Source organism: Anas platyrhynchos, chromosome 3 (genome assembly GCF_047663525.1).
Source record: "Anas platyrhynchos isolate ZD024472 breed Pekin duck chromosome 3, IASCAAS_PekinDuck_T2T, whole genome shotgun sequence".
In the NCBI taxonomy this organism is placed as follows: Eukaryota; Metazoa; Chordata; class Aves; order Anseriformes; family Anatidae; genus Anas; species Anas platyrhynchos.
In genome coordinates this window covers 33,933,641-33,959,080 of record NC_092589.1, presented here as the reverse complement: position 1 = coordinate 33,959,080, position 25,440 = coordinate 33,933,641, and the positions used below count along the sequence as shown (strand labels likewise).

Below are 25,440 nucleotides of genomic sequence, written 5' to 3'. Positions count from 1 at the left end.
ATTCTGATGTCTATTTTTAGCTGAGTTTTTACATTTGCATTACATTTTAATTAGACATTTTTGAGCCGTGCATGAGCAGCAGTTGCAAAAAAAGGATGATCTGGGATTTAAAGTTACGGTGTGAAAAACATGGAGCTGCTAAACTCCATTTCTGACTGTTCTTACATGTATTTTGGGAAAGTTTCTTTCTGAGTTTTGTGCAAATCCTACAGAATTTGGCCTAGTAATGTCTGTCTTCAGTAGGAACAACGTAACCACGGTCTGGTCCTAGCCTGTCACAACACAACCCACCTCTACAAACAAAGACCTACAATGTCAACTCCTGTACGCTGCATGAGTATTGACTTTAACTTTGCTTAGTCAAGAACATTATAAAAACAAAACTGGAAAAAAACATGCAGAGACTTCAGAATGAAAAGGCTCAGTTGTTTAAAATGACTTGGGTCCTATGTGGCCATTTAAAAAAAAAAGCTCTTGCAGTCATATTTTTAAAAATAAAATAGCTCTACTGTGCAACTTTTGCTTTCGTCCAACAGAATGGTGTTGTGTTGAATTTCAAGGCTGACCCTGGAAAGCATCTTAGGTGGCAAAGCAAAGATCAAGGCCAATGTCAAATTTTTCTAATTTACATTTCTCCAATGCTTTCAGAGTCTGGAGGCAAGACAAAGTCTGACTGGATTGTGGGTATTATATTCCCACACATGTCTCGTGAAGAAATTTCTTGGGACCAAGAAAATCATAGAAGGAAAAATCCCTTATTCTTTTTGGCTTAGTGTAAGATACACATACGTGAAGTGTAACTCAGGCAAGGCTTTTCAACATCTCTTATTTCAAACTGCTATTTGTGACTGTGGCAGGTATCCCTGAATAATGAAATTGCTATCAGCAAGTGACCCTCTTCTCCAGGATCACACGAATGTCACCATACAGTGCTGAAAGAAGAAAATCAGGTCATATTTCACATTAAGAGAGAATGAAAGCTGGAAATGGTTTTGTATTTTCTCCCATATTTTCTTTTCCACTCCCAGTCATATCTGCATGGCTGATGGTTAACAGGGTGCTTTGCTTCTTTCTGTGGAAGCATTTGTTATTGCTTGCTCACCGCTTTCCATAGCAACACAATGTCTCTGTTTAAGATCCGGTGGAGATGAGCAAACAGAAAAGCCTTTAAGAAGCAGTTTGTGAACGAAGATAAATTAAACTTAACTCTTTAACTGTGCAGTCAGTATTTATTATGGTACTGTGAAATGTCTTGCTGAGGCCAGAACGCCCTCCATCTTGAAGCACAAGAATGGCCATATTGGGCCAGATCCACTGTCCCCTTAGCACAGAAAGCTGTCTCTGCCAGGACTGGGTAGTGGATTCCTACAGAAGACCACAAAAGGAGGACAGGAGTGACATGAGGAATCCTCTGCTATAGTCTTTCTGCCCTCCCTCAGTTCCTTCAAGCTGCAGCTGAGGAACTTCCTTGACTAAAGGAGGTGCCTATGCCTTTTTTTTTTTTTTTTTTAGATGCAGATGTGTATGAAGTGGTTAGACTGCAAAGAGTTCGATCCTTTATTCTCTTCACTAACAGCAAGAAACAAATCATAGTCTCTCTAGTTGCACACTGCACTCAAGGGACATCTGTGCACAAAAGGGCACAAATCAGAGGTGGGAATCAGACACTACTTGAAAAGTCCAAATAATTTACTGAACTTTTTAAAAACACAAAGTCAGTATAAAAGTATATAGCTTTAAGATATCTACCCTGAAGACCGCATTTTGTTTCAAAAGAATTAGAAGAGCAAGTGAATTGTAAATTAAGACTCAGGTTGTGAAAGACGAATATACTAGAAACACACTCAGCACATGGAAAAGGCTAAAAAACCTTGTTATGAATAAACACCAAGGATTTGTGCCCCAGCCTGGAAACTGAAATATGTCCAGGACTTCACGCATAGGTATTGTTCCTATAGCAGTATTTGTAGAAGCAGCAGCTATTTACAAGCAGAAATTCTTTAGAATTCTTTTCTATACTACATCACCCACCTGGTGACAGCAACCATAGCTATGAACAACAGATAGGTAAGAAGTGTTAACTGGGCAGACTTTCCTGTCATTGCAGCACATTTTTAATTAACAGACTGTTCACCAGCACTGCCAACTCTCATAATTTCACCTGTAAGCCCTTCTGTATACGAGGGGTGCTTTAAGCCCCTTAAACCCTGGAGTCATTTGATATATCATAATATCACTTTTACTTCCCTTTCCCTTATATTTATATCCCCAGGATTACACAGAAAACCTTGGAAACATATACTCTGAAGGTTAAGAACATAACTGAACAAATAAAAAGAACCACCAATTTTTAACTCCCATGTCAATTCTAGTTGATGTGATTCTTGGTCGGGGGCACCTGACAACATCTGCTAGGGTTGTTTGCTGCAACAGCCCCCGCTTGGCATTAACCTTTTCTTTCTTTTCCGTATCTGTCCAGCCAAGGATGCTGTCATTACTTATACAGTAGAAAACATCCTTAAGTTATTATGTGAGTTATTACTTACTCTTCAATTGAGTTAAAAAAAAAAAAAGCCAATACTTTGAAAATGACATTTAAAATAAATGTTAATAAGTCTCCGACTGCTCACCAGTAGCTCTTGGGTTTATAATGTTCATTTTTTATCCAATAGAGATAAATTTGGATTTAAAGCAACATGCTCCACTATTTCTATTTTTAAAAACTGTTGGAAACCATATGGAGCTGGTTTGCAAATACTACTGCAACACGCACTGTGAGAGCAGCAGCAGTCTGGTGAAAAGGCCACTAAGTACATCAGGAAATAAGGAAGGGTAAAGACTGAATTTTACAAGCAAAAGCATATCTTTTTGTCAACCTTATCTGAATTGGCATAAGAATACCATTTTATCTCTTTTCTGGTTTTAGTCAACATTATTTTCATGTTTTATTTCACCACCAGACACTCACAACAGAGTAGCAGCCATTTTACAAGTGACTTAGAGCTACTGTACTATATCGAAGTATTTATGAAATATATTATAATTAGGATTTTTCCTCTGCTACAGCAAAATCGTGGTTATGGACACTTTTAAATGTGATTACTCAATCTCAATATGCCTAATGACAGAATTACATATATATATCAAGTAACTCTGATTTTTTATTTATTTTTTTTACCTCAAAAACATCAAGTGAATGGTAGCAACAGACTGATACAGAGTAAGTGACAGCACCAAATACAGCGTGGAGAAAATAAAAATGCCTGAGAATGCAGATCTTCAATTAAACACACTGCAGCAGCAGAACAAAATCAATAGACACGGTGACAAAGCACACTAAAATTTGTGTAAATAATTTCTATTTTTCTCAATCTAATTTGATGGTTCAGCATATCCACAGCTATTACAGACAGTTATTATGCCCAAAAGGTGTCTGTGCTGTGCAGGGCCACACAGGCCACCCAGCCACTAGAGCTTAGTGACATGGTTTAGTGGAGGACTTGTTAGTGTCAGAGGTTGGACTCAGTGATGTTGGAGGTCTCTTCCAACCTAGGTGATTCTGTGACTACCCTTCACTGCCTCCATAGCTGGTGAATAGTCACTGCATTTAAAAGCAGGTGAAGGAAAGGGGAACGTAGTGTGTATTTAAAACAGCTCTCACCAGAAGTATATCCCTGCGTGGGCTCCTGCTTCTCCTCTAGAGGTTGCTAGGACTTCCAGTCTCGTTCTTCTCCCTCAACCATGGTTTGCTGTAGGCAACCCCTAGATCTGGGCAGGCCCAGCCCAAAGCTCCCAGAGCCTCAGCTACCTCTCTTAGCCAGGCTGCTTCACAGCTGTCCCTGCTTGGCCTCAGTATTTAGGGTGAGGCAAGTGATAAATACAGGCCCTCACTGAAACACAACCATGAAAGCAAGAGGTCTGAGAGGAAGCCTTCTGCTCTCAATATCTCCTAGCTGCAGGCAGGTCTCCAGCAGCCTGAGCTCCTGCCACCATGCTGCCTCCTGGATCCCTGACAGACTTTTGTCCCTTTGTCTAAAGGTATCGCAAATATTTATGACACTCTGGTTAGAACTTAAGTGTATGGTTTCAAAATGCTCGGCAGGCTGATCTAAAGCTTCTTGCTGCCAAATGGAGTGTGTGCATCCACCTGCCTCACCTTCCCTCCTTACCCTCAGGATGGTGTTGGCCCTGCCAGAGCCCTTCCTTTGTGCCAATTCTATTAGCAAAACCCAGAAAAACATAACAAAAACCCCCAAACCTGCAATGAAAAATTTGAATATCTCCTTGCCGTATTAATGAGTGAAATTAGATCACAGAAGGCTTCAAAGTGTGCCAGAGCTGGTGTGAGAAAGGAGGTCAGCAGCTGAGAGCAGGAGGGATGGCTTGAGGAAGGAAGGGAGATGGAGCCTCTTTTTGTCCATGTTTGATCTGTTTATTGAATTTCAATCTTTGTTTTATTTTAAACTCAAACTCAAGTGTATGAGAAAGGCAGAAGCTCTCTGGCATTGTTAGTTCTTTCCCCTCAGTTACTGGTAGCTTCCCCTCAGTTACTGGTAGCTACCAGTGAAGTGCTGCCGCCATTTTGTGGCCTGCTCAAGCAGCTAGCACTGTGACCCTCCCTGCTCACGTGGACTATCAGCAATGAGTTTCCTTCTTTCTATGACAAAAAATAATAATAATAATAATATTCCTCTATGCAAGCTAATGTGCTTGTACAAATGCCTGCAGCTTTTCTGAAGTGGAATGTGAATACTTTTCCAAAAAATCACACGTGAGTAAAAGGCTGTGCAAAAGAAAGCATTATAATTTGCGTATGGATTGATCTGATAACATGTTCCTATTGGCGTAATCTTGGCAAGTGCTCTTGGGTGTGATTAAAATTTAGGAAGTAATGAAACATACCTTTTTATTCTTCTCTTGGAAAACCAGAGAGCCGATCTATTGCTTTCTGGCCTGAATTCTATCCCCCTTCTCATCCCCTAGAGAGAATAGTTTTTGTCAATGCTGAAGGTAGATTGAACAGTTTCTACTATGAAGACACAGGCATAACAAAATGCAGTGGTTGAAGTTTAAGTCAGCAAATTTTAAATAGGAAAAACAAAACATTTTAAACACTGATAGAAATAACTACAGGAGCAGTTTACCGCAGGTATAGAAAACTCAGCATATTTTGCACTCCCTAAATTTGAATTAGCTGTCTTTATAAAAAGATGCTTTCTAATGAAGTTTTTGGGGATAACCATGGAAATTTCTGGATAGCATAGGCAGTAGGTCAGGTCTGGCCAGGCCATTGTGATTGTTCCCGTTTTATTACAAAGCACAATTATCATCCTCAGATTGTATCAGGCCTTAGGCTGATAGCCTTCCAGACGAGGAGTACATTTTCTAACAAAGCTGACTTGAAAGCTTAGTCTAGAGTGTGCCTTCCCTCATTACACTGAGGATCAGATGCCCCAAGAGCCTGCAGAGGGCTGCGAGTTTGGAGGTTACTCTACAACTTACTTAATGGCAAATACAGCTAACTCACCTTACATGACTACTGATTTTAGAGAAATCAGTAAACAGATAGAGAAATAGGGTAAGACAAGTGGTGTACAGTCATGCATCTTTGTTTTCCTGTTTTATTTAGAATCGGTCACTTATAAAGGGTGTTTGGAAAATCTATTTTTTGTCAATATTGGCAATTTCCCCAATGTACAATGAAACAGATGCCATTGATTTTAATTTCACTAAACACATTCGCTATAATTATCCACTAGCAGAGTCTATATTGGAAAAAAAAAAAAAAGAAATGTAACTTCAAAATAACCTGACAACTGTCTAATCCTATTAACACTTGACTCTAATAGTTGCATTGGTATGGGATATTTCTTTTGTTTAACGTCCAGCTAACAATAAATATTGAGGAGGATAATTTGATCCTAAAGAAACAGGAAAAAGTAATTAGCTACAAATGCCAATACATAATATGAAACTATGTAAGATTGCTTAGCAACAGTAATGCAGTTAAATCAATACTATGGCATCAGTGCTATGCATTTTGAGATGACAAGCTTTGCTATTTTCCAGACTCTTCCACCTTATAGCTGCTCATTAATTACCTTCATTTGTCAGCTGGCAGTACAAACAGGGTACAAATGTTTAGTCTGCTGCTTGTGTTAATATCTACGAGTTGCAGTAGACAGAAGTTTTCCAGAACTCTGCCATATAACCACCCTATGAAATTTCTTAGCTCTGATGTTTGCTAGCACTCCTAGCTTGTTTTCTTTTTCTTACAAATGAAATCACAGAAGAAAATGTCTCAAGCTAACACTATTTTGTTTGTATTCTTAACAAAATCATTTCATAGCAAAGCAGAAACTTCAATATCAGTTTTAGATGGGCTTGCTTACAAGTTACATTGAAGTGTTCAGTTTTAGGAGGTGACTGATTTACACAGTGGCATATTTGCATAAGCCACCTTGTGTTCCCACCTCATGAATAATGGTGTAGGAAGAAGTGGAGGTAAAATCGTGTCCGCAAAGTTTGCATGTTCTGTAGTCTTCCCAGGCAGAGAAGCAACAGAAGAAAGAGGCAAAGAAGCACACTGAGTGTTACTGCTGTGCTTCCACCAAGTGAAACAAACTCAATCTTAGGCATTGGCTCACTCAGTCACTTGTTGGGGCAGAAAGGGAGCCAGAGTATAAACATGTATATGCAGAAGAGTTTTGCATTAAGCCTGGCATTGGACCAGGCTTACTCACTGCTATGTAAGCCAGCCAGTACCATGCATCTTCAACACTCTGTCTAGAGATAGCATATCATTCCTTTTCTGAAGTACTTTTCTGAAGTACCACGTTGGGGGAAATAGTAGCTCAAGGCAACAGCTAGGACCCCATGTCTCAACTTCTACCACTGCTTCGTTAGGAGATACCCGAAGCCAGTTTGTTGACCTCGCCAGGACTCTAACCTTATCCATGCTCCTCAGACTGGAGCTGTTCCATGAGCAGTGGCATCACCTGCTCTTAATGCTGCTTCGAGTGGAGCTTTTGTTTTTTTTTTTGTTTTTTTTTTTTTTTTTTTAAGCAGCTAGGAAGTTGCTGAATAGATACAGGTGGGATTTAGCCCTGTTCCTTAAAATGTTTTCCTAGAGCATGACAGCATGGATTTTTTGATTTACACTTGCTTTCTCAAGCTGTTTGTGCACTGCAGCTGCACAAAAGCTGTAATTCAATGACCTACTAACATTTTCCACATAAAAAGCCAGCAATGTGTTAGCGTAGTTCCTCGTATTGCAGTAGGCTGACATGGATGTAACAGACAGATCTCAGATAACCTGGGCTTACAATGTTTTATGAACGTGTTTATTTTTACCTAGCATCAATAGAGTTCTCACACGGTTGAAATGAAACACAAGTTAATATTTTCAGGGCTGTTGTTGAAGCCAGGTCCCATAAAGCTATGTGGTCTGCAGCGAAGAGGGAATGTAAGCAGCCTCTGCTATCTATCCATGTGGAAAAACCTACTTCACTTTGTTTGCAAGAACTACTGAAGACAGCAATAATGCCAGGTTACTTGCCTCTGTACGTTAATGGAATATACTGAAGATCTCTATCTTCAGTGTTGTTGCTTCCAGCTCTTGCTGAGGCAGCCTGCAGGTTTATACAGCTGATCTTTCCTCTTTTATTTTATACAGATTCTTTTTGTCAATATAAACACAGATCAAAGCTAAAATGTTTTAAAAATGAAGCTAGAGACAAAAGACAGCAGCTGGTCCCCAGAGGGAGGGCTCCAGGTCGAAGAGACTGGGGAATTTCCTCCTTGTCTTTCAAAGGCTGTTGCTAAGGAGACCACTTTTGCCTCAGGAAGCCTGTGGGATGGTCCAGTTGACATATATGCAACACTTCTGCTCCTAAGGCGAAAGAGAAGAACAAGCTGTGGAGTCTTTGTCAGGACAGAGCACAGAACTCCATTTGCAATGCCCTTTTCAATGACTATACTTGCTATTAAAAAGAGTCAGCAACCTTACCATTTTTCCCCTTTCCTTCACAGTCATCTTCATTGCAGATAAGGAAAAAGGTAAAGGAGATGGATCCTAGCAGCAGAAATCCAAGGAGAGCACAAGCTTTTCATCAGAATGGCTCTCCAGCTAGGCATAACCCTACCATTACTATTTCAGCAGATAATCATTCTAAAATTGACACCGGCTGTACATTCTCTAACAGTATTCTCTAGCAATAACAGCGGTAGGTAGTACAGATGAACCTGAGCTTGCTTTACCCCAGATAGTGCGACTGCATTACTAAATAGTTTCAGTGGTGATTCTAAGTAACACAAATAATTGGCTCACTTAAGAGCTTAAAATGACTATTTTTACATTTAACCTTACAGCATTCCCAGCTTTGATAATTTTGGGTTCCTTCACATTGACTTTTGTACCAACAAATTTGACATTCACATCAGTTGCGCAACATCAGCAGGAAAACTGAGGTCAGAAGACCTCAATTGTCCCATCTATTGTTTCCCTGTGACGATCTTTCTGCCAGATAAATTAATCTTGAAGGACATTTCCTAAAATGGAAGAAAAAGAAGTTTCCACTGGATTATGAAGAATTAAAAGGTCATTCAAATCTGATATCTATACTTTAAACAGGTTTACTATTATAACTGTTTTGATTAGTGTACTGTTTTACCAAAATAGTTGTATACAGGAAAGGCTGTTGGGTGGATACCCATATGTAAATGTGTTACAGTGAAATAGCTACTGCAGCTTCTAGAACAAGCTGCTTTTGGATAAACATGTTCATCTGCAGTAAGGAACTTCTGTAAAACTTCATGGCAGTAAAACTAATGTGGGTAGACCCCTCTAGTGACCTGTGGCTTATCTAGTAATAACAGTGATTCCCTTTCCCTTCTCCCTGAACCTGACTTTATAAAACTGTTGTATAATACAAACGGTAGGCATGCAATTTTCATCAATGATCTTCATTGTCTTACAAGGTGAAGTCAAAGTTATATTTTTCACTTGGCAGCTGCTGCTTTAAATCAAAGCTATAAAGTGGCTTGCAATAGGTATTTGAATGTCACAGGTCTTTGACATTTAAGGGAAGTTTAAGCTTTTTAATTGGATGAATGGTAAGAGAGGATCCAGGAAGTCTTGTTTCTTTTCAATTAATTTAATCTTTTATTTCAGTACAATCGGCACATTGATACTCAAAGATTCTCTAACACTTGATCTACAGAGAAGTAAAAGTAAGAATGGAGTATGGCAAGATAATGTAGAACCAACGTGCTTTATTTCAATCATCTATTTATAATTCTTTGAAGAGAGATGAAAATAACTTCTCTTAATAACCATTTTCATAAAACAAATACATGTATTTGTTTTATTTATATTTACATTTTTACATGAAGTTGCATCTCTTTACTAGTTCTATTAGTGCAATGTAGGCATTATTAATCTTGGTCTAAAAAGGAGGCGTAAACTATTTTATACCTTGAGTCCTTTATGGTCTTTTTCTTTGCACTCCTTTACTTTGAGAGAAGAAAACCAAAATATTGGAGGTGTAATAAGAAGGGTGTCAAACTGTGAAAAATGTGCCACCTCCTTACCAGCTACCATTCCTACCTCTGAGAAGGAGCAGGGTCCAGAGCTGGCAGGTGAGTGAGACCTGGTGACAGCTGGAGAAAATGTAAGGCATTTTCACTGTGGGGGTGGCTAGTTTCCCAAGCTCCAAAACTGTAGCAAGAAAACCAGGAAAAACTCTTCAAATGACCTAATGTAACAACATTTGCATGTCTTTTGTCTCGTGTAAATTAAGAGGTAATTTTCCTCTTTATTTTCTGTTGTTACTTTATATTTTTGGGAGGTATAATCATGTTCTGCAATACATTGTATTTTTATGGAGCATTGTTTCATAAAATCATCACCTCCTCAGTGCTAAGCTAGGAGGAAAGAATGAAATTTTATTGTCATGTCACTTAGATCTATCACCAATCAACTCTGGTTTCTTCTCAGTTAATTACTCATCTCATCCTAAACTATTTATATCTTAGAAATACTTGTTTTATTTTTCACACTCAGAAGGAATGCAACTATAACAAATTGAAAACAAAAGGAAAAACCCAAAGTTGCTTCAAAATGACTGAACATGAAGTTATTCTTCTGAAAACCCTTGAGTTTTCTGATAAATTATGAACACTTAGCAAAGGAAAAAACCTAAATCATCAGAGATTTAACTGCAGGCTTTCTGTGCTGAAGCTTTTTCCTTTTTAAAGGTTTATAGTAAAAGCACTGTTTTGTTCAGGATGCATTAGTTCTTACAACTTGAAGAAATTATTTTGGAAGGTAAAATATTTTAAATAAGAGTTTCCAGTAATTTTTCCACATTATTTCTGCACTTGTGGGTCTGTGCTTGCAGCCAGTAATACATAACAATGGCTTCGTTTCTTTCAGAGTTGATACGTTTTACATTCTGGGTATGTTACTCAGTTTAGTGTAGTCTGGAGAACTTCTGCAATACATGAAGCTAGGGGCTTCCCACCACTAAATCAAATTGACTCATTAAGTTGTTTCCCACACGTTTAAAGTTCCTAACACCTTAGCTATTCCTGTGTTTTAAATGTGTGGGGAGCTTTCTATGCTAACATAACGTAATTTCAGCTAAGCTGTGACAATTTTCAGCAGCTGAGGACCTCTTACTCAGTTGTCACATATTGCTGTAATTCACATTCTCTGCAATAATATTTGCATTACAACTATTAAAATCTGTTAGAAAATAAACCTTGTGCAGATTTTTTGGCTTTGCCAAAAAGAAAAACAAATAGAAGCAGTGATACTATACCTTATGGTTAACATCCAGGCTATCTGGGCCCCAGGAAAGCCAACGAGGGTTTTGCCATTACTTTAAATGTCACAAGCATTTCACCTGATTTTGAAACTAGATCTGTCTAAATATACTCAGGATTTTTGTTTTCCTCTTCACAAAGGCATGAAAAAATAAGATGAATTTTTTCAGAAAATGAGAATCAGCACGAAAGAACACATCCACACTACACATTCATAGTCACTGTTTCTAGGAGGGATGAATGAGAGCCACCTCTGTGGTACGCTTCCCTTTCCCCCAGTCCTGAAGAAGACCCTCAGTGCTGGTTCAGCTCTACCAGATTCCAGACATCACAGAACTGGGGGACCCTGCAGCATCTTCTCAATCAAGGGTGAGATGCATGAAAAACCTTGGAGATTTCACGCCAGCATTCATGCCATAGTTCAGTTGCATCTTTTTACCTGAGGTTTTCCTGGTGGCAGCAGCTTTGTGCTCCGTAACAGACCAGCAGAGAACCAACTGTGGCTGCAGGAGGCAGCATGCAGTGCTAATAGTGGGTGGGTAGGATCCAGGTCTGTGGGGTTTTCCTTTCAAATGCATGCAGCACAACCCTCCAGCTTTCTACCAAATCAACTGCTGGATTGAGAACAGCCAGCTGGAAGTGATGGGGGCACAAAGATGGCCTTGTAGCAAGAGGAAGGTATTGTGGAAAAAAGCATCTAATTCACACAAGTGTTTAATAACTCTTAGGTTCTTTCAAGAATTTCAGTGCTATTAGGTATCCAGATAATGTCTGCTTATGCCCAAGATTGAATTTCCCCATCAGAAGCAGGCCTGACCACAGTGACCTGGAAGTTCAGGAGTTCAGTATTATGTTACTGTAATATTTAGCTAGGAATAAGAACAGGTAGGGTGATGTAGCCCCTAACAGGTTCACTGCCTGGCAGGCTTTCTGCTTAGCAACAAAATTCAGCCCTAGCATCTTGCTTCACTGCTTTGCTGTCTGTAGCAGCTTCCCAGCCTGTGCAGGATGCAGGGAATTGGTATTGCTGATCTACACCCCAGACTCTAGCAGAGCCTTCCAGTACAGACTGGGAAAGTCCAGGTTCTGGTGGAATCACTTTTCGGAAACTGCGTGAGCATCCACGTACGGGAAGGATGAACTGAAACTGGAATGTTTGCAGAAAGGAGCTGGGAGGGTCATTAGGGAATGAAAGGCCTTTTAAGAGATTTAAGTAGAGCAGCTTGTTTAGTCTAGCAAAATGAAGATCGAGGGAGAAAATGAATGCTGTCGACAAATACGCTGCTGAAGAGGGGTAAACACTAGGAGGAAAAGCTATTTAGGGTGAAAGACAGCACTGGCACGAGGGTACAAACTGACCCGTAATGATTTTTGTCTGGAAAAACAAGGGAGAGATTGCTCTAAGAGTGAAATGCTGGAGTTATGACAGCAGCAGTGAAAACAAAGAGCTTAAGATGGAGCTTGACATATCTATAAAAGGGACTATATAACGTGACTAGCTGTGATGTGGGAGATGGGGCTTGATAACTGTGATACTTTAATGCAGTTTTATCTTTTTAAGACTTAGTCTCCAAACGAACATGTACTGAAATAACTCCATCCATTGCCTCTCCAGCTGCCAGCAGGACCTTCACACAGCAGCTGCATTCCACGAGAACAATGAAACGAGTCCAGGCTCCCTCACGAGCACGAGAGACAGGGACTTGGCTTTACTGCAGTTGGAAAGTCTCCCTTGTAGAACTAGGGATAATCTTCAGAACTCACTGCATTCGTGACTAAATGTAAAAATAATTTGCGTGATTGCCTACAGTAAGCTTTATAGGCACATAGTCACATTCAGACTTCAATGGATTTTTACTTATTGCTATGGATATATACAATAGATATATAATTGTATATATAATGGGGAAAGAGAGCGAGTGGGGAAAAGGTGTGGTCATGATTGTCATTACTGCTATAAAATGATTTATGTTTTAGACTATTTTTGAGAAGCGTAGGCAGGTGTCTTAGCTTTAATTAAGGATTCTTCACCATTTCATTAGAGCAGCTTCTTCTAGGATGTATGCTCCTAGACATCTTAGGAACTTAGAAAAATAATTTCAGAGCTATTTGAGTTTTGCTGTGATCTATTAATAAATATCTTGGTAAAAAGAGGCTTTGCCTTTACATATTAGCAAGCTTATGACTGTTCCTAGAATTTAGTGTTGTACAACATTCAGAGACTGTACGTAACAGCTCAGACTCTCTTCATGGCCTTGAGTTCTCATGCTATTGATGACATTTCTTCTAAAAATCTATTCAGAATAGGTCAAAAAAAAGTGTCTAAAAGTCTGCTTTTTTTCTGCCCTATTGCTGAAGGGAGACTCCGAGTTCCCCATGGGGCTGCAGCATTTCCATGTGCAGCAGAGAGGCCTTCCTTGGATGGCCTTGGTCTGTCTTAAAAGGACTGACTCCTCTTCACAACTCTTAACCAGAGAGTTAGAAGCAAAGCATTTGAGCCAAGTCTCTTTACAATCAGGTTTAGATTTGCTTTTTTAAAATTCCTCACTGCATTTTGTCTGATGAGAAGAAACTGTTCATCTAGTACAGTAAGTGCTTGCAGGCAGCCTATAAAAGTATCAGTTATTCTCTCTTTCAGCATATTCAGCTAGTGGGTAATCTTACCCAAAGATCTGAACTATTTATTTATAAAACGCAATAAAAAAATGATCTCTGGTGTAAAGCAGTTACTGTAGGGAGGATTTGGGCCAGTTGGATCTAGCACTGCAAATAAGAGAAAGGGAAAACAATCCTATAAATGGATGAGATTGAAAAGATTTATGAGATCATCTTGAAATTCCCCCAAGATAAACATCAGGAATAAGTTACCACAGAAAACAAGTGGTGACTATCCACAATTTCAAGAGATACCTGCTTGTTTCTGAGGAATATTGAATTATATTATTCCAGAGTAGGATTCTGTAATGGTTATTTTTCAGATTCATGGTCTAAACTGGGATGTTTGGGAAGCTTCCAAGGCCACCTTTGTATTACTGGAAATGTTATTGGTGATTCTGTGGAGGATTTCCCAACTCAGTATTAATTTCTGCATACATCTGTTAGTCTCTACGGTGGTCAAGGGTTGATGGCCAGAAGAAGGTCTCTGAATACTTTGTTGTGGCCTTGTTGCCTGGGACTGGGAGGAGGAGGAAGGGGCCAAACCCAGAACCACTGGAGTGTTATGAACTCATATAGCTTCCTGCAGAGAGCTCTATTTTCTGTTTATTTTCTGACAAGCACTCAGACCTATGAGGCAATTTTAAAGTGAAAATTCTTCCTTTATTTCACAGGAACTAAACCGTGCTTCACTATAAAAATGACCCGAAGAATATTCAACAAGAAAACTTCATGGAATACCACGGACTTCACTTATCCTCAGGTCAGATCTACAGCTTTCAGTTCGTTAAGCAACTTTATAGTAAAGAAATCCTAAATTTATCAAGACTAATTGTATGTTAGGGATTTGGACAGTACCATGTAAATGGTTACAGCTTTATGGTTGGATTTGAGATCCCTTTTGTTTTTTGTTTTTCTTCTTTATCTAGCCCAGACATTACTGAGTAATGAACATACATGAAATCCTATTTAAAGCAACATCTTACATTGTGGAAAGAAGGAAACCCACAAAACTGTCTTTTTTCTTTTTTTTTTTTTTTCTTTTCTCAAGGTATTCTTTTGCAGTTGGAGTGATAAACACTTGGTTTATTCAAACAGAGTATCTAAGCAGATTTTCCCATGACACAGTTTTCTGACTAACTGCAGAAAAACTTCTTATGTTTTTGAAGTCTCCTACATCATATGCACATTCATAACTAGAAAACCACTTTAACTGGGCAGGAAAATAAGTACAGAAGAAAGGCAGATTGAATCAAGAAATGTGTCTGGATGGAATATTCCATGAGTTTTTGACAGAAAATGTTGTAGTTCAAAATTTCAGATTAATTCATGTCCTTCCTACCCTGACTCCATCCTGTGCAGACTTTTTGCATACACAAATGAAAAGATCTGGTTGATCTGAAAAGCTGGAATGTATTAGGTAATTATTTTAATATAAATTACTGTTGGTAGGAAATACAATGTATATGAACAAGCAGGTATAGAATGCAATCAACAGCATATATCTGCCTCCCTTGAATTAAGTCTAATGGAAGTTTCTCATCAATAGATTCTCCCCTAAAAGGAAACAGTTTATAGAACCCAAAAAATTGCCATGCACAAGCCCAATTGTGCATATCTCTGCCTGACAATGATCAAGTTTTTATGAGATAGTTGAAATGCTATCTTTTAGACATTTCCTAAAAAGGAAGAGATAGAATTGTCCGCAGAAGATTAAAAGATGTGTTAAGAAATAATGAACAAACAGTCCAAAATTGGACTGCATAGTGTTTAAACTTGTTTGAACTTACCACATATCTGGATCTCAAAACACAACATTGAGTTCAGCATCAATTTCCACTTTACCTGACTTCATAGACTGCAGTGTGGAATACAACACAGTACACTATTAGTTTGGCTTTTTGCCACAAACACAAGTTTGTTTGCCACAAACGTGGTGAAAATAAGCAGCTAGGGAGCAGAGAAAGACCCTCGTGTAGTATGCCTGTATGCATCAAATGCAAAAAAGCCTGTATCAAGAAAGGAGCCTTCTGAGGCTAAGATCTGAGGGAATCCATAAAACAAGATTTTCCCTTTGTCCCAAAGACATAGAAGTTCTTAGAAACAATGATGTGTTATCAGTTCTGCTTTATTTCTATGATTGTGCATACTTATGTCTTACTATTACCATAAAGTTATAGATTGAGTTTTATCCTATATCAGAAAAAGATGCGTTACCCAGTGGGTCAGCCACTAATTTATGTTCTTTTCTCAGGTTTACCCCCTGCATCTTCTAGCCATGATGCATCTTCTAGCATGCCGAGGGCTAAACAGTTATGATTTAATGTAGTAAGGAAGCTTTCAGATTGCACCTTGGAAATCCAAGTTAACAGTGGAGAGAGTGGTTTTTAAATCCAAATTCAGTTTTCATAACTGCAGGAGGAGATCTACAAATGGAAAAGCGTGTAATTTATATTTTGCTTCCTGTCATGTTATATGATAGACAGAAAGCAAGGCACAGTGGAAACACTCATTCGAGTGACAACTTGCAAGGTGCGTGGTCCAGCACATATCCATTTTCCATTCATGTTCAGTTTTCAGGAGAAGGAACTGAACATATGGCCTTGAGTTGTGCCAGGGAAGGTTTAGATTGGATACCAGACAGAGTTTCTTCATGGGGAGGGTGGACAAATTTTGGGAATGGGCTGCCCAGGCAAGTGGTGGAGTCCCTGTGCCCCCAGAGGTATTTAAGAGATGTGTAAACGTGGCACTAAGGGATGTGGTTTGGTGATGAGACTCAGTAGGTCTGGCTCATGGTTGGCCGTGATGATCTGGGAGGTCGATTCCAACCTAGGTGGCTCTGTGAGCGTATGATACAAGCTAGGCATGCTCTAGCTACGTCTTCGTGTTATTCCACTGAAGGAGCTTAGCCTCAGCGTGCGCCTCCATAAGCTCAGTGCCAACACGGTCTGAATGAATGAATTGCTGAGGTAAGTGGAAAAGCCTACAGGAGTCTCCGTTGGTACAAAGGTACGGAGACTTAGCAAGCAGCAGCACTTAGTAATCCTGCAGACTGAGGCACAGCCACACATTGGGCTTCATCCATTACTTCTCACGTGAGGTGCAAAGTGCAAGTGCACTTGCTATGACTCCTCCACTCTGCTAAAGTGATCTGGTAAAAGCATGCTACCCCCTATGCAGACTACATATAGTTTTCCTCCTTTAATTCAATAACAGTAGGGAAGGAAAATATCCTTTGATTACTGACACATCAGGGAGCAATCCACAATATTGACAGCATAAAATATTTTTCATGATGTGGCAAAGATTAAAGAAAGATGTCTCTTTCTCTTGCTTGCTTGCTCTAGGGAATAATGTCAGATAGTCTGTGGCTACAGGGTGGTTTAAGGTTACAAATATCTCTGGGGTTGAGTGTCTCCTGCTATATTTAGAACGTAACCAGGTAGGTGGTTCATGGTGGTCTGGTCACACCTGTTCACACTTAACTGGATCTGCACAGATTTGACCTCTCTGCTGACATGTCATGGCACAGTGAACCTCTGCTGCTGGCCATGTGTTACGCTATTTCTTGGACTGTGGTGACAGCCAGGTTGTAGTAAGTGCTTTGCAGGCATGGGAAAAGACAGTCCTTGCTCTTTAGCACAGTTCCGAAAAGATAATAATAAGGAAACAAATAAATTAGAAGCCTTGCTGACAATCCCTGAATATTAGATTTCCTGAAGTCATCACTTGCCCTCTTTTCCAAGTCATGTAATCATATTGCCTTATAACTGATCATATTTCAAGCTGAGAGTAAAGCCTAGATTTTCTTCTTCAAATACTATTAAGGAGCATTTTTTTTTTACATGGGCATTTAAAGCAGATGTGATTTTGAGGCATCTATCACTAAAAAATTATAAAATGTATTGAGCATACATATTTACAATACCATGTTGTCTATAGTATAAAGCATTCTTAGTTCCATATAACAGTACTTAGCTTACAAGGCATGAGGTGGTTTATCTAAGCGCTGTCCTCGGAACAATTTACCTACTTTTTTTTATCTGAGCAGACAGAACAGACAAAAGTTGATAGAAGTACGATGTTATCTATCTTATTCTAGAGATGGAAGACTCAGCACTATGGAGAGATTAAATGATTTGCCAAAGTTCAGGCCCACAGCTGAAGTCTGTGCTGGAGCCAAGAGAGCCTAGAAGTTCACATTAGTGCTGTAGTCAAAAAGGAACCTTTCCCTTGCTGTTTTTTTCCTTCTTATTAGGTTGTTTGTCTGCCCTGGACTCCCTTCACTGCACCATTGCAAACGTGGCTATCAGTGTTGGAAAGCACGTCACTTCCAGTAGGAGAAGTGGCATTCCTCAGCGTGCACATCCTCAGTGCAGTTAGGATTTCCCCAATGCTATCACAAGGAGTTAGGGCTCACTATAGAATCCTGTTTAACATAATTGTGGCTTACATTCAAAACTCATTTCACGAGCCAAACACAGTGAAAGCTGTTCCAATCATGTGGATGTAGAAGGTCACCATTTACAGTCAGCTTGCTAAGTTGCTGTCTCCATCTGCATTTTTCTAGTGCGAGCTAGAGTTTGGATAAAACAAGAAGTGACGTGAAGCTCTTCTGAATTTAGAAAATGCTTGATGATTAAATATAAATATGTAAACCATGAATGGATGATATGTGCAAGTTATCTGCCAGGAGAGGAAATAGAAATATCATGAGTAAGTCCATTCGCACAGTTTTTCCAACCCACCAGATATGGTTCACTACAAATTAAGGTGGAGAAAGAAAATCTGTCCTCAGAAATTTTTCTATCCAGATGTTCCTGTAGCAGACTGCTTTGCCAAAAAGGAATAGGTGGAAGCCCTGGGAGACACAGCTGACATCCTACAGTGTCATTCAGAAACAGAATGTAATGGCTGGAATTCTGTTTCATATAAATAAATATTAGAAAACAAACACCAGCTATAGCACTGTAAAATAGATGGCAATGATAGCTGTTTGGGACTCCAAGCGTATAAATTTCTATCTTTGGACTCTGATATTGCCACTAGACATGTGCCTAAAGAGCTGGGAGTAAACGTTTTCAGTTAACATGTGTTTTTTCCTTCCAGTTGCCTAAACATATAGAAGTTAGCATGGGTTTCTTGTATATGATTCTTGGTGCAAATTTTAGGTATTCACCACATGTGTAGGCAGCTAATGAGTAACATAGAGCTCATCCTATATATATAAGATTCAGGTAGAGTATTTTGCAATATTCCTGGGCACTGTTTACTAGGCTGACATATCTTATTGTTTTGAAGGAAAAAAAGCTGTTGTCTGCCTCTCCTGACTGCTTTTCATTGCTTGCCCAAGGTTGTCTTCTGCCCTAGCAACTCAGCCCCTTATTTCCACAGAAATGCAAACAATGCTTGTCTGAAGAATTAAAAAAAAAAAATGTAAAGAAAAAACTCAATGAGTAAAAACATACTATTTCTTGCATTGAGTTTTCTGGAAGTATCCGAGGGTACTGAAGGCACATACAGAGAGTGAACTGTAGAAGTGGGCAGGAAGCAGTTGCAGAGGCTGCTGAGTGAGTTGCACCTTACTTCTCATCACCTGCCTAGGCTCAGTCTTCCCTCTTTTTTGAGACCTATGTGCCTTGAATCTTCTCAGTGTCCCTTGGATCTTCTCAGTGTCCTGTGATGCCCAAGAGCCCTCCAGCTCAGCTCAGCATGCTCTGATTCATGCACGACTTCACATGGGGGCCCCCAGCCCTGTCCATGGGTTTGGGGGCCCCCTTCCAGCTCAGCCCAGCACCTTCAGTCCCTGCCCCAGTGATGCTGGAGCTCCATGGAGAGGTGGAGCTCCAGTCTTCACCTCTGTCACAGCTCCTGTGGCACCCTGACAGGACGTTCTCCTAGAAGAAAGGTTCCTCAATATATAAATTTCTTAAGAAAAAAAGAAAACATAGCACAGGCTAAACGTTGCCCATCCACGAAGCTGAAGTACTAATTTCATTGTGCACAAGCTAAAAAAGAACGGTCTTAGACAATGATGAAAAGAAATGGCCTGAAGGATGTGTAGGGTCATACTGCAGTATTATTGTGAAAAATATTCTTTCATGTAAATATTCTGGGAAATTTATTTCTCCCTGGTGGAAATCTGAATTCATGACTTTGAATGATGCTAATTTATACCAGGAGAAAATCAGCCCTTTTATAATCATTATAGAGAACATAATAGATAACAAGATTAAAAAGTAAACAAAGTATGAGGTGCTTTGTTGATTTCCTAGCACTTGTAAAATGCTAACTAGAGAGAAGCAGTTAGAGATGGATCCAGCCCTACATTGGGACTCAGGAACCCCCTTCAAAACACACCAAATGAAAGCATTTGTAGGAAACAGCTGTACTTCGTGCTCCTAGGAAAAGCCAATGAATGCCAGCAGAACAGAATTAGGTTGCTGCTAATTTAATTAAATCGCCTATAACAACTGTTAATTCCTTTCCTTAGAATAAAGTCTAGTGTGTATCTTCGCTTCCCCTTGCATCATCTGAACTTTATTTGGCCTCATTTTGCAGGGTCCAACAGCTTTCCTGCTAGGCTTGCATCTGGGTTATTTATATGTCACATATCAAACAGCTGCTGCCGATTCTGGTCACGACTGACATTCTCGCAGAGGCAGCCATCTGAAGCGTCCCTTCTCTCACTGATTCGAGCAGGAATAAGAAAATGTTGAGCTAATATGCCTTCTAGGAGTTAAGTCCTCCTGCGTTTTCCTGAAACTTGGCCTCAAACTATTCTTGTTGAGAATTTCCTGCACAAATTAGAGAATGTCCTTTCAGCCCTACCCCTGATAGCTAGCTTCCTTGTTAACACCAAGAAATGCAAAAAGGAAAAAGGCCTAGGAAGGAAGGAAGTGATTCTTAAACGATGTATTGTTTGCCACTCTTGAGACTTTATGTTTTCTCCCCTTTTCTGTTGTGTTCACATATTGTGCAGTTATTTATACCCCTTTCCCAGCAAATCCAGATGGCTCTGTTGCATATACGCTTTGTAGAGCTACGGGGAAACAGGTGAAGCAAAGTGGGGACCTTCTGTGTATGTAAGTTTGAGGAGCATGAATGCAAGCAAATGCCAATGATTGGCAAATTTTCCTAATGTAGAGCTTGTCAATGTGGGGAAGAAAGTAAGGTTGCTGTGGAAGTCATTAGTTTCTCGTACCTATACAATGGACTTTGGAAAAAAAAAAAAAAAAAACTGCTTAGACTGCATCAAACCCCTATCTTGAGGTTTCTGGCACCCTCATCAGGCTGTTTTCCACCCTTTGATTTGTGATTTGGCTTGGAGGTTTATTTTGCTTTTCAGTTTCCTCTAAAGCTTTGGATTTGGTTCTCATTAGGGGAAAAAAAAAAAAGGAAAGAAAAGAGATCAATGTGGGCCCGGCATTTGGCTTGTTACACGACATTCTCGGCACAATACTGATCACCCCAGTTAGGTTGGCAGGGGAACTGTGACATGGGTGGTTGATTTAGATGATACTGGACTTGCTGGTATGCCTGTGCATAGCCCAGTTTGTAGGATTGTACAATTGTGGAACTCTGCTAACACTGCTGCAGGAAACAAACATATCTGGGTGGCTTGCTTTCTTCCTTGGGTGCGTTTAGATTACATCTTTAGGACTTCACTGGACGTTTTAGGGTAGTGGTCTCAAAAAATTTATGTGATATCCAAGGCAACTCCTGCCAGTCCCTTGTTCCAAGGCCAATCTGCAGCAGTATCTCAGTTTTGAGGAAACCAGAGTAATGCTGCCTTGGATAGTCAGCTTTCCACGTATAATTTTATCAAGGCTTCAGGAAGGCAGAACTTCTCACAAACCAGAAATCCAAGGCTTTGATCTGGCATCTGGCAACCTGTATTGTAACAAGGGAGATGCTGGATCAGATTACACAGAGCACCATTTTACAGAAGACCATGTCAAGACAGAAGGTGGGCACATTTTGACTCTGTCTCTCCTAAAGCTTTACGTGGAAGACTGATCAGATGCAAAAAAATCAGGGATTCAGTTTCTGAAGGCAGTGACAAAAATGCTTTAAGAAAGATGAAGTTGACATTGCCAGTGTAAAATTCCTGCTCTTACTCAAGCAAAGGCTCCTCCACACCACAGTGTTTTTTTCTGCCTGGAGTGATAATCATTTAACTCAGACCACCCACCGTCACAGTAAGAGCTAAGGATTTACAAATTTAGAAGAGCAATTACATAGAAAGGGTGATAGAAACTGAAAACTCCTGAAATGTCGAGTCATTTTTCAGGAGCCAGGAAATGACATATAAAAAAAGACAAAGCAAAAATAACACAACTGCAATAGCAGCTGTAAGAATCTGTTTCTGCTTTCCTGAAATACTTGGAGGAGTCCTGCAAGATACTGACTTTAATTCAACAACTACTTTGTTCTGTTCATGATAGTGAAGCTAGTCTACATAGAAAATGCCTAATTACCTATTTCCAAATTACCTATTACCCAAATTTCCCCTATGCTAATGACTGACAAGTTTATTCCAATGAAAGTTTTGGCCTAAATTCTCATTAGGTCCTAAACCCCAGATCCTATTAGAAACAAGTGGCCAAGCAGATCCTTGAGCCTCCTTTCTAAAATACAAAACCCACTACAGTCACAGAAGCACCTTTCCTGTACCACGAATGCACTCAAAAATTAATGCAGGCTTACACACAGAATACAATGTCAAAAATTAAAAATTATCTTAAAAATAAGCACAGCTTTTAGGCATTGTACATCACAGTTCCTCATTTATATGCATGGGAAGCAGATGTCTCAACAAAACACACTAATACAACTGCTTGAGCAGAAGTAGGAATAGTTACTGTCATGGGCAAAATTATTCCTAAAACACATGGAAGTACCGGAATTAGTTGACCTCAACTCCCTAGAAATGTTGGTGATGAAGATAATACATACTAAATCCTCCATGACTTACATGCTCTGATCAGATGATAGAGATGCCATGTGGTTATCGACCCAAGACTGGTTCACAAACTGCATCAGGATTTTTACCTAAAGGCTTCACTGGAAGCTGTGGGAACCATGCCATTAACTTCACTGTGCCAAAGTGATACCCAAGTATTGCTCTCTGCTTTCCAGAGAAAACTTAAAAAAAATACAACCTATATCCCAGAAGGTCCTACCTGCACCAAGTTTGCCCTTATAACCCCAGGAAGCATACTGGATTGCAGTCGTCAAATTAATTGGGATAGTATCTCAGTCTGATCTGCCCCTTGATCCCATATTTTTGCAACTCTACTGCAGTCTGTTTGTTACAGCAGAAAACAAAACTTTGTGTTTTGGTGAGGCTATGTACTGAATCACAAAGCCATAGCGATTTCATTTTTTTTATTGTATTGCACAAGATATCTATGCAATCCATGTACTGTATTAAAGGATCCACATTTCCCAAAACAGCGGCTGTTGCAGCACACATCACAAGCGTTGTGAATAACCAGTGCCTTCTTGAAGAGTTAAAATAATCGGTTGCAAGTTTAAGCATGTGTGGCAATAAATGAAGAAAAAAAGCAAGGAATATCAATACATATTTCTTTTCAAACACACAAATATACAATTTTCAGAAGAGCACCAATAATGTCAAGCAACTATTTTGATGAGATACTGTATGTGTAGGCTCTGCAGTAAAAAGCCAAGATACACGCAAAAAATATATTTCAACTTTTAAAATAATTTAACCATAATATCTTGCATGTGTCACCTGTTTACAACATATCATTTCATATACAATATCAGGCCCAAAGCCTCAACTTGTGTAAATTTGTGCATACTCATTTAAAACAGCCACGACTCTGGACCAGGTGTTCAAGCTGAAAAAAAGCCTTCAAATTGTTCACATCTGAATATAGAGCGGTAGTATAAGGCTGCAGAAATAGTTACTGTGAAGGTATAACAGAAATGGAACTAGGGAAAAAAAAAACAACAACAATCAAGACCCCACACAAGGTTCTAGAAAGAGGCCTACATGTAACGTGCTGTTGTAATAGTTTGTAAGAGTGAATAATACCCATCTCCTCTCTGACACTTACAAAGTCTCATGTATTCAGAAGCCTGTAGAAGTGAACTAACCAAATGTCACAATCAGTATCATCCTCAAACTTTGTTTCTTAAGTTTCTGATCATTATACTGGTACTTAAAAACATTTTATGTTTGCTGAAAATTGTTATTAAAATTTACCTTCCTGATATGAGAATTTAGTGTAATAAAAATCATGAAAAACAATAGGTAAAAAAATAGTACTTTATGAATATTTTTAGAAAACCCGTCAAACAACTGCAAATACAGCTGATTTTTAAGTGTCTCTACTCTTGAATGGTGTTTTTTGTTGATGGTGGTTTTGTTTAAGTGAATCACTTACAAGAAAGCAAGGAGTACCAGCTCTAAGATTTATTCTTGTCCATTACATTGAGGACCTCATCCAAAAGTGAGGGTCCCAAGTCAAGTTGTAAGGAGAGAAGAGAGCCTGCAAGATCTGAAAGGGATTCTTCTGACTTTGTCTTGGTTAGTTCACACGAAAGTTGACTGTCATCAAATAAATCAACTGTTTGCCAATCAGTGCATCGATCAGAAAAGCTGGATGAGTGACTGTCTCTACCATTAGAAAAATGCGAGGAAGAACCATTTTGCTCCCATAAGTCATCTTTGTATGATTCTCCATCCTCCATCTGTTTACTTTTCTCCTGCAACTTTTCTTCAATTACTGGCTCACAGCTAAGCCTAGGATTTCTTGATGACTTGATGGATTCTTGTTTTGAATTAAATGTCACTGGGGACAGTAAGGGCAACGTCAGAGCTTGAGAACCCCCGATGGCAGGCAGGGAAATAGCATTTTTGAGCACTGGTGATGGAGTTTCTGTAAACATGGATTCAGAAGTGCTGTTTGCCCTTAAGAATTCACTGTGGCCATCAGATTGGCTAACTCTGGTTTCTCCTTCATTTCCAGGCAATAGCTCATAGTTACCCTGCAAAAAGGAGATGTCTCCAAAAACATCATGTTGTCCCTCTTTTCCAATGTGTATGGTGTGACGAAAATCTCCAAGTGGTGGGCTGATCATATCTGGAGACAAGATATCCCTTAGTTTGAATTTCTTCCCTTTCTTGTTGTTAGCGGCTTTCAGGTAGATGGGCGTCTTGGCTGGCATCTTGCTTGTAGATACTGAAAGGGGGAGTTACCAAAAAAAAAAAAAAAAAAAAAAGGCAGGGGAGAGGAAGATGAAGGAGAAGCCTCTTACAAGGTCAGTTCTTCTCAGGAGACCTTCAGCATCACCTATGTTACATTGTCACCTTGTACCACTCTCGCAGGTCAACTCCTTTTCTTCTGAGGAAGAAAACTACAGGGTATGTGAAGGTGAACAGCTCCCACTGCAGATCTTTCCAAAGTGGAGCATAAGTTCCAGGTCAGCTAGCAACCAAACGTCCTGCTACTTCCAGAACTTCAGAAAACCTGCATGGGATACAAAATCAGGTTATTATTTTTTTATGGTTCATTCAGCCCTGTTTTTTACAAAAAAAATAATAAAATTAGTAATGGTACTGACAGTTCCAGCCTGCAGATTAGCTTTATGATGTTGCTTCCCTTCATTAAGCAGGATAAAAGGGCTTAGATTAACAAAGGCTAGCTAACCTTTCTCTGACTTTATAGCTTGTTTTGAAGTCAGTTTCTTAGACACGGTTGCTGAGCACAGTTCATGTGATAAACATCACTATCTGAATCTTTCTCCTTATTCTGGCAATCTGAATGTTTTTCTTCAAGAGCATATGCAGAAATAAAACTATACCGTTCAACAACATTAAGTCTTTGGTAGACCCAGAAAGACTGACTAAATCATTCAGGCAACCTTTTTGGAAATGGAGGAGACCACCTTGGATTTGAGAACTTCACGTATCCTCATTTAGTG

The 25,440-nt window shown here is 39.4% G+C and overlaps 1 protein-coding gene and 2 long non-coding RNA genes across 8 annotated transcripts in view; 1 reads left to right on the top strand and 2 right to left on the bottom strand.

The window, feature by feature from the left end:
- Positions 1-3,800, bottom strand: part of LOC110354545 (uncharacterized) — a 46,761-nt gene extending 42,961 nt beyond the window's left edge. For all 3 annotated transcript variants that reach the window (XR_005264506.2, XR_011808153.1, XR_003496200.3), the window contains exon 1: positions 3,662-3,800. This is a non-coding gene — a long non-coding RNA (uncharacterized lncRNA). The remainder of the gene's footprint in view (positions 1-3,661) is intronic.
- A 116-nt stretch (positions 3,801-3,916) lies between these two features.
- Positions 3,917-23,414, top strand: LOC119716445 (uncharacterized). The gene is made up of 3 exons (XR_005264507.2): positions 3,917-4,038; positions 14,157-14,245; positions 20,044-23,414. It is a non-coding gene; the product is annotated as an uncharacterized lncRNA (long non-coding RNA).
- CDC42EP3 (CDC42 effector protein 3) overlaps positions 22,858-25,440 on the bottom strand; it is a 33,716-nt gene continuing 31,133 nt past the window's right edge. For all 4 annotated transcript variants that reach the window (XM_038176928.2, XM_072035658.1, XM_027453915.3 and 1 more), the window contains one exon: positions 22,858-24,986. In XM_038176928.2, the coding sequence (XP_038032856.1) occupies positions 23,923-24,684 (762 nt within the window). In that variant the 5' untranslated portion in view covers positions 24,685-24,986 and the 3' untranslated portion in view covers positions 22,858-23,922. The remainder of the gene's footprint in view (positions 24,987-25,440) is intronic.